Source organism: Buteo buteo, chromosome 19 (genome assembly GCF_964188355.1).
Source record: "Buteo buteo chromosome 19, bButBut1.hap1.1, whole genome shotgun sequence".
Taxonomy (NCBI): Eukaryota; Metazoa; Chordata; class Aves; order Accipitriformes; family Accipitridae; genus Buteo; species Buteo buteo.
Window position 1 is genome coordinate 13,233,525 of NC_134189.1, and position 13,354 is coordinate 13,246,878.

Sequence of the window (13,354 nt, forward strand, 5' to 3'; positions counted from 1 at the left end):
AGCTGAATCTACAACAGACTGTGTCAAAGACCCAGACGACATGTCCTTCAAAATCAAAAAACATTTCTCTCTAGAGTCCAAAGCAAATAAACAAAACCCAAGACAAACTGTGCTCTTAATAATGTACAGTTACTACTGTCAAACACTTATACATGTTGTGGTTTAAAAGACATACGAAAAATTATTTGTTTTCTCTGGACAGAAACAGCTTTTTGGTAGGACTTGCCAAGCATATGGAAACTATATGGAATAAGCAATATTGCCATCTACTGGTGACACAGCTAATATATACAGGTTACTGCAAAACAAAATATTTGTGTCAGAATAATAGAAAATATATGTATCATTTTTTAAGTGCATAGAATTTGTTTCTGTATGCAAATATTAAAATGTATTTTCCTGCTAACAGTTCATGCTCAAAGCTTCTGCCACTTAAATGTTTTAAATTAAACTTAAACTAAAAAAAAAACAAAACTTTTTTTTTTTAAAAAACATAAAGGCAAATTTTTGTTTTAGATTTAGTTCAGATCACCTTCAGTCACTGGGACAACTGATACCTACTTGAAAATGGGATGCTGATCTTGGCAATACTAGTGCAATTCCTATAGCACCATGCTTTTGCTGAAATCACTGAAAATGCTCTGTAGGGACATTAATGGCCTTTGGGCCAATCTTTTAGCTTTGAGTAATTTCTCATGAGACATAACAGCCCTTCCAAAATGCTGTTGATCAACTTTTTTCCCACAGAATCTAAACTGATTTTCTTGTTCATCCAGCCTCTACTGAATTATCTCCAGCTTTATCAGGTCAATACTTAAATCTCTGAGTCACTAATAACACAGTAGGAGTCTACCATCAGTTGCGCAGCAGTGAAGTAAGAACAATGAAAAATGTGCAAAATAATCATTGTAACATATAGTTTTCCTTCTCTGAAGCACAAATGCTAAGATACCTGTTTGATATTCTGCATGGATGCTGGCAGCTAGGTGACACAATAGCTGGCAAATTCACGTAACACCATGAACTAAGGAATGCACTGGATCTCCTGTAATGCAAACTGGCACCCTCTGTTGCTTCCTCCATGTGCAGAATCCCATGTGCGTCAAGTGCCCCTCTGGAACATCAGCATCTGGTGTATGCTGTAAGCCTCTAACTGTTTTTAGTGGCATTACTTAAAACTGAGAACATTTAATCTAAGAATGGTTCAGGAACTTTAAAAGATGGTTACTATTAAAATAAAGCTGGCTACAAGGCTAACATTGCTTTGTCTTTCAAGTTTAATTCAGAATTTTTCAATTGATGTTTAACTACAGAATCTTAAATTACTTTTCAAAACAAGTTCAATGTACCTATTTGCATTCCTCCCGTGCATGTTTTAAATCTCATGCTGAAACTGCAGTCAGGACAATTGAGAGGTAATGGCATGATGCTCACACCAAAGATACTAGGTACCATGCACATATTCAGAAGATGTAACACTATGTAAAAAATACATTCTTGATGCAAAATGCTCCAAGAGATGAAAAAAATGGGCTGCAAGATAAGTGGCCTTCTGAAGAAAAGATAAATTTGTGTCAAGGTTATTGTAAGCACTTTAAAAACCAAATTCTGATTAACATAAACACTTAAGCATGCATGTATCTATAATCAGGATAACTCATGCCTAATGCTAAGCATATGCTTAAAAGTCCACTGCAGATTAATGCTTTTTTATTGCATCTTAAGCACACGTTACTCACTGTCCACATAAGGAATACTGCATCAAATAGAGCTGGCACCACACCAGACTGAATGCTTCCAAGTATTATTCTTCAGCTTTTGCTTTTTTTTCTGGGTTGTTTTTTTTTTTTTTTTTGGTAACTGGTCTCTTCCTTTCTATGTGGGAGATCACAGTTCTTACACCATATGGAAATGCAGCAGAAGCCAATTTAAACTTGGACTCGTAATGTGTCAATTGTGGAAAAGACTATGGCTTTCATATTCTTAGTGCTGCTGATGGATTTAGGGTGTTCCTTTAATACAATTTTTCCAACAACAGACACTGTCCAGATACCTCTCTATTCCTGTCAGATTTTTTAGGATTTGCTTTTTCTGTATGCTGAATTGTAGTAGAGAGGCAATACCAAAAGATAAATAATTACAGAGAACAAACCTTTTGCTGCATTTGTTGTCAGAATCTGCTTTGATCAATTTTGCATGAGCATGTGCAGATATATTTGTGCCAATTCAATTTCACTCGAATGTCTGCAGGCATGGCAGCACTTAAAGCCTCTGGTCTACAGCAAGGATGATATAAAAAGATTAATGTTGGTTTTAAAAGTTGTTTCAAATTTTTACCTTCCAATTTTTTTTCAAAAGTAGGCATATTTCATGTGGCTAATTCATGGCATTCTACAGGAACACAGACTCATTCCTTCATTTTTAGCCTTCTCCCCTTTATCTTTTTTGGCAATCTGCTGCATGTGAAAGAGGCCATTCCTTCCAGATTGCAGAGTTTTAGGTGTCCTAAACAATAATTAGGCCTACTTTCATTATCATTTTTAGTCTATATATTAAATCTCATAAGCCACACTAAAAGTGTTGGAAGAACTGCACCTAATACTGTTTTGATAGCAGCTGTGGCTGTGTCAGTCTGTGAAACCACTCCTAGGCAGTCTCAATCTACGTGGTCTGCTCACAGCCATGCAAAGCGAGACTGAGAGCCTCCTTAGCTGCTGCTTTTTTTTTTTTGTAAGGCAAACTTGCAGCAATAATCACAGTGAATGAGACTTGCTCCAGTGAAGACTTCTTCTCTTCTCACAAGCTATTGTTCTATTCGTACTCAAGCAGTAAAATTATTGAAATTGCATTATGTCAGTAACTCCCTTTCCATATTGCAACTAATGTTGGCATCATTTTCTTTTTCAAATATATACAAAGTCATTAGCCATATCAGCATCTATATGGATTTTTCATTTGAAAATATATCAGCATATTTGCCATTTTTTATTTATGCATAATGACTTATAATGTATAGCCTGGCACTTGCCTCATTTTACTTTTAGCTTCAAAGTAGAAATGTCTTATGTCTCCATGCTATCAGTACATGTACCAGTGAATCAGACAATTTCTTTCATTTATAGCAGGCAAGTTCCATTCCCAGTGGAAACAGAAGTAAATTTTTGTGACTCTGGATCCTCTTTTTATTCATTAGCACTCCCCTGGAAAGTCAGATTACCATCTGTAAGCAACTGATCCCGAATAATTTCAATGACTAATTCCCCCAAAACTCTTCCACACAGATTCAAAAAGTCATGCTGCTTTAATTAAAAGAGTAAAAATAATGATGGCTATTTGCTATATCAAACTGATCTTCCTCTGACCTCTCTCACAGAATGAGAAATCTTGACCTGTAACAGTGTTAGTGATGGATGTGGCCCTTAATTGTTAAATGACTGTTTCAGCTTCTTTGTGTGTAGGATAACTTTCTAGAATAAGGAGGATTCTTGGAGCATGCTGAAGTATTCCGTAGTCTTTCACACAGGTTTTTAAGAAGCTGCAATAGAAAAGCAGCTTTTGAACTTTACATTGAAAAGGTGAATGCTTTTTCATTCGGATAAGTAACTTCTAGACTCCAATACAGGTCAGACTCCAGTACAACACAAGTCTTGTGTACAGTCTGTCCACAATAAAACAAGTTAAAAGTGGCTTAGCTGCATCCCCAAACAGGACATTTACAGACATTCAAGTGTAGAAGATCCTACAGAAAATGAAACTGTTAGCAAAGACAGTAGTTGTCCAGGTTGGGACATTTTGTAATTGCACGTGGTACTTTTCTAAAGAACAGAAAAATGCAGTCATGAGAGAGACACAGTCTCTTGATATCTCCTGAATTTTTTAAGACACCAATCTGACTTTTAGGGTCACAATCTCCAGAATTAAGGGCTTTTGTTTTTTTGAAGGCATTCAGGCACAAGGCCTTTTTTCAAAATAATACATAGCAATAAAAAAAATAACTAATGAATAGCTAGAAGTTACAGTACAAGATAACTAATTAATTGATATACATGTACTTCAAAAATCTGCTGTTAGAAAATAAGTGACCTTTTAAGCACCTTTAGCAACTGGCATACAAAGGAATGGATACCTGCACAGAGAAAGCTATGACTAATTTTGTAAGAAAAATTATTAAACCCAAAATATTACACTCAGTAACCAGCAATTACACAAAACAGCCTGAGGTGTGGCAACTGAAAACTAGGTGACTTTTCAAAGTGCCTCTGGAAAAACCCAAGATTGCAGTATTTTTGGTCATTATTGATGTGCAAGAGATGTAGCCTTCAGCATTTACAATATCACAGCTCGGTAAATCAGAACTTACTTGATGTTGTTAAATTATCACATGCAAAATGAATGATGTGCAACATGTGGTAAGATAATAATAAGGATAGACTGGCCAAAATGAAACAAAGACTAACCTTACAAAATACCAAGTTCAAAAGATTGCTGGGTTTTTATTTATTTATTTAAATGTTGAAGTTTCCCATTTACCTGAAGAAGAGTGCTCTGTTTTTCTGTACCTGGTGCCTTTTCTATCCAGGATTCCAGTGGTTTCAGCGTATTGGTATTCTGAGTAACAACAGGAAACTTAGCTGCCAAGGTTGGTCTGCTGGATACATGCAACTGTTGCTCTTGTTGCACTATCTGGAGTTTCTTCAGTAACTCTTGAGGTGAAATCACCCCAGAATTGGCTGCTTGATTGCCAGAGAGAGAAAGTGGCTGTCTAGGAAGTTTGGACTGTTCTTTACCAAGTGTCTGAGACTCTAAAGTCTGGCCTGGTAGGGAACCATTGAAATACACCAAAGGTGGTTGGCTCATATTATTTACTGTTGCTGCTGGTGCTCCAACAGCAGCAGGAGTCCTGCTGAACACAGAAGCGGTCGAGTTCGCAGGTCCTGTTGCACCGGGGTCCATTTTAGTCACTGACCCTGACTGACTCTGTAATTTCTGCAGTAGGCTCTGAGTGCCAGCAGTATCCTGAACTACATGAGATGTTGCAATACCATGAGAAGTCACAGGTTGGAAGAGTCCTGTGAAAGTCTCACCCACAGGGTGGATATTGCCATTTTCACAGAGTGGGTTCTCAGGAAACTCAGCAAGCGGATGAAGGTCTGTCCCACGCACCATAAGCTTCTGAATGGCGGGGCAAAGCTGTTTCTCTGCAGAGGGTGAATGCCTGCTAGGTTCTTCATAGGACAGGGAACGTACCACACCCTGCCTAACAGGAAGATTCTCTTGGTGCTGTTTATTAAGTGGTTCTGAGACATCTGGCTTTTCTTGTTTTCCAAACAGTGCTGTCAAAGACAAGTGCTGTGGTTCAGAATCCACATTCTGTGAGGGGACAGAGGAAAAAAGTAAATGTAGTTCCCTCATGCATAAGTTACATTAAGTGGTGACAATATTTAGCCAGCAGTATTCAAGGAAAAGCTGAGAAGCTGCTATGCGTTTTCCTCCCAAGAGGATTTTTAATAGTTTTGTCACATAGGAAGGGCAAGAAGACAGTTGTCAAGCTGCTAATGTGGGAGAAAATCAGTGAATCTGAGAGAGAGCAGTGGCTTTACTTTAAATACCATGAAAGAGCATCTTCCTTTTCAGCTATCAGTACAATATTAGTAACAGACAGAAATCTCCCCATGTATGAAGTAGGGCCACTTCTTATGCATCTCCCTGTCACAGCTGAATTCAGCTTTTAGGATTTTGCAGTGTGATTTAGCTTGAAGATATATCAAGAGACTTTTCTTTATTTAGATTAACTGAATTCACCTAAAAAAAAGAACATACGAACTGTGGTCCAGCAATTGACTAGACCAGCTTGCAAGCAAAGCAGTATCTGAAATTTGAAAGACTAGTATTTCTTCGTTGCATCAGGATAGTATGCCTTTAATTTACATGCTTCCACATGATATGGTGGGGGTTGGGGAGCTTTTATAAAACATTAGTTTTGCATTAAAATCATTCCTCAGAATGGTTCCACCTCAAATTCTTGCACTGACCTTCCGACTCAAATATTCCTACACAGTTACTCAATTACAGCAGCACTAGTCAGAAAACACACAAAACATTTTACCTTGCTTTGCTGAGATATTCGCTGATGCTGATTTTCACTAGGCTTCACTGGAATTGGTTTGATTAGGTTGGGGTTGTTATAAATTGCAGAGGAACTAGTTATTTGTTTTGGCTCTGAGCAGGTCTTACACTGCAACAGAAAAGCAGTACTTTTTAGTAAGTGTGACAATACCTTTTCCTTTAGTTCTCCATAGTAAAATACAGACATAACCAGGTATTCAATAACCAAAAATACTAGTTGCAGCACTGATTATGAAATATGATGCTATTGAAAGAACTAAAACAATTGCAACCTAATTTTCTAAAACCACAAAGTGTATGTAAAAATAAACACTTGATTCCAAGATTTCCCGAGTATGAGGCTTCCCTCTAATTTATATCTCGCTTCTCTTTCTTATCTTCTGTTTCCCACACGTAGAAAAACATAAAATAATTTTTAAAAAACACCTTAGAAACCAAGCAACAGCCACGCTTTTCCTGCACCAGTAGGCAGCTAGAAGTAGTTTAGAAACATGAAGGATTAATGTGCTCATAGAGAACATTTAAAATGCTTTTTGTTAAAAAATGGAATTATAACTCAAACTCTTTTACATAAATATTCCACATTGTGGAAACTTGGAGGATGCACATACCCGCACAGAAAAATAATTAAGGATTTAATCAATTTGTAGAATCAGTATGTTTTCTTATTAAATATGACAGGATTAATAATATTTATAAAAAGATGAGCAGAGACAGATGACTAAAAGTGAGCAGGGTCATGGAATAACTGACATATGAAGAGAGAAAGGCATGATTTAATTCATAAAAAATGCACAGAAAATGCTGCATGAAAGAGAAATAATAAATGGAATAGGAAAAGGTAAGTACGATGGTCTTATTTACCTTGTACAAAAGATAAGAATATAGTCAATGAAACTAAAAAAGCATTGGGTATACAAGGAACGCTGCTATTGTCAACAGGAAAGAAAACAGTACATTGGAAGTCATTGTTGCTTGATACAATTGAAACCAAGAAACTGGAAAGATGTTTTTAAAGAATGATCTATCAAAATGTTAATCCTATCTAACAAGAATATTCATAGTTAATTACCTGACTTTGATGGGCTCTAAATTTTATGCCACAGGACTAATGGTTGGGTAAGGAATGAGCAGTTTGGGTTTCTCATTTCTTTCCTCCAAAGAGCCCAGTCTTGTGCATTAGTGGGGACAGAACTCTGGACTGGACAGACTGCCATACGGACACACAGCAGAGCCACTGCTGTGTGATGATGAAAATGTCAGTGTCCTTTCCAGAACTTTGAGACAAACTCCTCAGGTGAGAAAATAACCCTCACTTTCAAATACACAAAACCAATCATTTAATCCATTTCTGACACCTACCATAACAGTAAACAAAGACACACTTGCTCCAAGGCTGCTCAGTAAAACAGAACTTGAGTTCTCGAGGGGACTCAAGGGGCTCTAGGAGGTACTCAATGCCTTCTTTGCAACATTTGCCCACAGGAATCCCAAGGCCCTGAGGCTGGTGGGAAAGTCTGGAGTGATGAAGACTCACCCCCGGTATGGGAGGATCAGGTCAGGTACCATGTAAGCAAAATGGACATACACAAGTCCATGGGATCAGATGGCACGCACTCATAAGAGCTGAGAGAGCTGCCTCTCTCATTGTGAAACTGCTCTTTATTTTTGAAAGGTAATGGCAATTGGGGGAGGTTCCCAAGGACTGGAAGAAAACAAGTGTCAGTACTACCTTCAAGAAGGGAAGGAAGGAGGATTTGGGGAACTTCAGGCCAGTTTGCCTGACCGTGATCCCTATGAAGGTGATGAAACAAATGGCTTCCTAATGGAAGCCATTTCTAAACATATTAAGGACACAAAAGTGATTGAGAGTAGCCAGCACAGATTTACAAAGGGGAGATCACGCTTGATCAACCCAGTAGCCTTTTACAGTGAGATGACTGGCTCAGTGGATGATGGGAGAGCAGTGGATATTGCCTACCTTGACTTTTGCGAGGCTTTTGATACTGTCTCCCATAACATCCTCAAAGACAAACTGATGAAACGCAGACTAGGTAAGTGGACAGTGAGGTGGACAGAAAACTGTCTGATCTGCTGGACTCAAAATATTGTTGGCATAAAGTCCACCTGGAGGTCAGTCACTAGTGATGTACATCAGGGTTTGACGTTGGGGTCAATACTGTTTAACATCTCCATTAATGACCTGAATGATGGGGTAGAGCAGGCTTGCAGACAATATAAAACAGAGATGTGTAGTTAATAGACCAGATGGTTATGCTGCCATTCAGAGGGACCTTGACAGACTGGAGAAATGGGCTGACAGGAACATGAAGTTCAACAAAGGGAAACTGAGGAAGAATAACCCCATGCAGTACAGGCTGGTGCTGACTGACCGAAAAGCAGCTTTGCAGAAATGGACCTGGGTAGACAAGAAGTTGAATACAACTCAGCAACATGCCCTTGTGGCAAAAGAAGGTCAACAGCATCCTGGGTTGCATTAGGTAGAGCACTGCCAGCTGATCAAGGGAGGTGATCCTTCACCTCTCCTGAGCACTGGTGAGACCACTGGTTAGACCCGTCTACTGAGCACTGCAGTGCTACATCCAGTTCTGGGCTTCCCAGCACAAGAAAGATGCAGACACACCTGAGTGAGTTCATTGAAAGTCTGTGTAAGCACCTGTAAAGCAAGGAGAGGCTTAGTCTCCAGAAGAGAAGGCTCAGGGTATAATATCAATGTGTATAAATACCCGATGGAAAAAAGTAAAGAAGACCGAGCCAGACTCTTCTCAGTGGTGCCCAGTGAAGACAAGAGGCAAAAACCAGAATATACAAAATCTTGTTTAAACTTAAGAAAAAACTTTTTTACTTTAAGGATGTTTGAATACTGGAACAGGTAGCCCAGACAGGTTGTGGAGTCTTTGTCCATGGAGATATTTTAAACCTGACTTAACATGGCCCTAAGCAACTCACTTTAGCTGATACTGCTGTAAACAGGGAGGTTGGACTAGACTATTTCCAGAGGTCCTTTCCAGTCTCAATGATTTTGTGAGTCTCTGCTGAAAAATCATCTTGTGGGTGTTCAGACAGTCACAGATTTCTGCAATGACTTTCTGAAGACATGATCTTGCAAAGTAGAAGTGTAGTTCCACTCACATACCTGGCTTTTCTCTATTGTGTAACAATTTTTAGTTCAAATGTTGCTCTTAGAAATAACTTTAAGGCATGCACAGACAATCATGCCATAGGGTGGTTAGCTATTTAGTTTGAAGAACAAGCACCTGTCTCTTCTTTCCTGCTATACTCCTACTGCATAAAGCGAGAAACTTCCTCAAGCACTAGATTGGAAAAAACATGAAGAACAAAATACTGATTTTGCCAGTAATCCAGAGTTTCACAACAAAACTGAATTTCAGTTAAATATAAAACCACGTAGCAAGCGCCTCATGGCTAATTTGAGTAGGCCACATTCAGCATGTAAATATGTTTAACTCAGCTACACTTTTTGCCTTCTCTGGGGAAAAAAAACCCCACAACCAAACCAAAGAAATAATTTTACTAGAATGTGGTATCTCATTCAACCAGAGCCTTGCTACCCATCTCACAGTGCAGTGCAAGTTTGATGACTAAAGATATCCCCAAATTCAAATAAATTCATGGTAAGCAAAACACTTTTCTTCTAAAGCTAGTCCATGCTTACCTCCCTTCTCTATGATTCAAAGCTTGATTAATGGAAGCACTTGACAAAAATCTACACTTAATTGAAGTTTCAGTTTTGCTAGCAATTCATATTTAAAATAGTTATGAACACATTGCTATGAAAAATCATAACAGAAAGAAGCCATGAAAAAACAGTATAGAAGACAAGCCTACAACACTAACATAACTATTAAAGCTTTTATACTAGGGAAAAGTTTCCTTTCCATTTATTAGCTCCGAGTTAAATTTATCAATGCACTGCTCAAACAAATTGTTTTCTTAGGTTCTTCCAAGCTTACACTTTGTTATCCTTGAATTTGAGTAACTTAATTTTTTTGTCATTGTTGTTTTCTACAAGGTTTATTTTCTCATCATTTCCAGGCAGTTCATATGGACTCTTAACAATGTCCTAGTATGAAGCCTTCTGCAACCTCATCATCTTTTTAAAAATATTTTAAATACACTAGGACAAATGACTGAATATTCTTAAATCACTTTCCCACCCAGTTTCTGACTGGTGACTTATGTTGTCTCTCATTCACTTAATGATAGTTACGCATCTTACCTAATTAATTATCACATGAAAGTTTTTTTCATAGTCCAGTAAGTGCTTCCTATAGCCCATATTTGATCTATATTAAAACAAGTGAAGATAATTTTCTTTTTTAGATTGGATAGATCCTACATGATATTACATAGACCAAAACCACACTTCAGTAAGATTAAATAGCTTTTTTCTCACAAACTGTTCTGCTTCTAATGGTGCTGCCTTTTCTTCAAAATACCTCCTTTCTTATTGCTATTTTTCAGCATAGCTTTTGGGGCAAAAAACATATAAGCATGTATTTAAACTTTTTTTCTTTAACATGATGGATAACACACTCTTGTATATTTCACAATGAGTTCTGCAGAATTTAAATACCACCCTTATTTCCCCAGGGTATTTTAATAGGCTGAATTCTTCAGAAACCATAAGTACCTTAGATTCCACTGTTATACTCTGCATGATCACAGAACTAAGCATATAAAAATGAGGTGAGAAGCAGTTGAGTTTAACAGAGTTATCACTATATGAACATTTTTCAGACCAAATTCCTCAGCAAAATGAACAGCAGTATACACAAAGGTCTATAGAGAATGACACTGCTCTGACTTGGTTTCATTCCCATGATTTGGTAACATGGCTAGCAGGCTGGTATCAGATACAGAGAAGTATGCTGAAGAGAAAAAAAGCCTGTGATGATTTCAAAGGAATCTAACTATTGGAGCTCAGAATATAAGGTCATTTGGCAGCATGGCCTTGCTGATGAGCAAGTTAGGAGCAACAGCATGACATTTTAAGCAACTGTCAGGTGGACAGGTAAAGAAGATATCAGATGCCATCATCATCAAACAGCAAAAAGCAGGATGAAAGAAATGTCACCATGCTCTTTAGTGACAGAACCAGAAGAGTACTCATCAGCTACAACACTTGATGATTACTACATCTTGCTTCACAGGTCTGTCCTTTAGTCATGCGTCTTGTTCAAAGCTATGCTCCTACAAAAGACACATAAGAAATCAAAAGGTTCTAAGATCAAGTCAAAGAAAAGCTAAGCAACATTGGAAAAAAAATGGACATATGTGGTGAATGTCTGTCAAAAAGAAGACGACCATCACTGAGTACGTTTTAGGCAAGTTTGGTATAGTCACAGATATTTGAGGCAAACAACTGCTCTATGTTGTGAGATTTCATATTCTACCTGTACAATATGAAGCTCAAGATGAACAGGACATTGTCAGAGTAAGCAGACAATGGACAAGCATTGTACCTCAGTATTGCAGTTCTCCTGAAGCATATACCATGTCACATCCCAATCTCATGCTCTGTAGCAAAAACTTGACTTTGAGAGATGTGAGCTGCACAAACCTGTCAAGTACAAGGAGGACATGCTAGAAGGTCTGATACAAGGAAAGAAGGTCAGCCAAGACCTGATGGAATTTAGAAGAGCTTTGTAGATAGATTTCCATGCTGAAAGCGATGAAGAAGACTTTGAAGTTGTCAGAGCTTGAGTGCAGAGCTAAAAAGTCCTGGAAACTGGGGATTTCTACCTAGCTGATGTAAAGCAGCCACAAGATGACATTAATGAACAGTCCCATGAAAGCGTACAAGGTGCTCAGCAGAAGAGAGGAACTAAGGGGGACAAGAACTGTCTCAACTAAGAGCAAGGATTTCCAGGCAGAGCCCTGTTTAAGTGAGACGTACAGAACCAATTCAGACTGTTCAAGAATAGTAGCGTAGACTCTGCATCATCCAGCCTGAGTATGGCACAGTGCCCTCAGGAAAGCTAGGCCTTCTGGATCCTACTATCAAGTCTTTCACACAGTTAACAAATCAAGAGCTAGGCACCTGAAAACTTAGAAACCATATTCCTGTTTGGACAGTGCAGTACCATCAGAACATTTTGCTGAAAGACAGTGAAGAAGCAGTCAAGGAACAGAAATAGAAGTCCAGAGGCCATGCTTGCTTGCTACCAGAAATGATGTTCTTATCAAACGGATGTGTGTCCTTAGCAATGAAGAAGGAAGCTTCAGGTATTTTGGGCCCATCAACCAGACAAAAGACGTTCACCTAATCTGACCTTTAATAGATCAAAGATGGTGTAGCAAATGGGTAGATGCTGTAGAAGAACTGTGCAGCACAGAGCTAAAACCAGGGCTTGTCCTGTAGAACAAGAGAAACACATTTTGTCATCTGTACCCTAGCAGCTCTTCAACTGTTTATCTCCCTAGCCATCATTATGAGGCCAGCTAATAACACTTCTTCTTACCGGAGAACAAGAGAAGACAAGTGCATAAGAAGTATATTTTTCAAAAATACTTTAGTGGTTTAGCAGCTTAAAGCTCCATTAATAAAAAAAAGGAGAGGGGAGGCTATGTGTTTTATTTTACATGTAACCTCTAAATCTGTAACTTGATTTGGGAATAAGATACACCCTTGAAAGTTCATGACATTCTTAAAAAAAAAATCTCATCATAGGACTTGAAAATTGAGCAAAATTTCTTAGACACTTTGAAAATTGATATTCTTATTCTACAGCTCCCAACACTTTAAAACACCCTCTTCTCTGAAACCACAAAGAATTCAAAAAGGAGAATAACATATTTCATAACTGATTTCAGCACATCAGCATTGTAACTCATAAGACATACACTGACAAGGAAGTAGATGTCATAAAGCAGTCAAAAAGCTTAACTGCTCTGAAACATATTGACATTAAATAAAAAAAAGGTTGTCATTGCCTTTATTTATCACACCCTTCTTAATTTTATATTACTAACAAAACAAGAAAAAAACACATATCCAGTTCTTAAGTGGTCAGATACTCCTAGCACTCATGTCCCAGACGAAGAAGAAATTTTCATGTTATTTCCTTAGCCATCCCTCAAATGCAGAGAGATTAAAGATGAAATAAGAAGCAAATTTGCAGATGATCTTATCTGCAGGGAAAAAATTCAAAAAACCTATTATTTAAACAACAGAATTTCCTCT

At 38.0% G+C, this 13,354-nt stretch overlaps 1 protein-coding gene across 3 annotated transcripts in view; it reads right to left on the reverse strand.

Moving 5' to 3' along the window:
* DCP1B (decapping mRNA 1B) overlaps positions 1-13,354 on the reverse strand; it is a 47,084-nt gene that overhangs the window by 5,519 nt on the left and 28,211 nt on the right. For all 3 annotated transcript variants that reach the window (XM_075051201.1, XM_075051202.1, XM_075051203.1), the window contains exons 6-7: positions 6,107-6,235; positions 4,531-5,370 (exon numbers count right to left, since the gene is read on the reverse strand). In XM_075051201.1, coding sequence (XP_074907302.1) covers positions 4,531-5,370; positions 6,107-6,235 — 969 coding nt within the window. The remainder of the gene's footprint in view (positions 1-4,530; positions 5,371-6,106; positions 6,236-13,354) is intronic.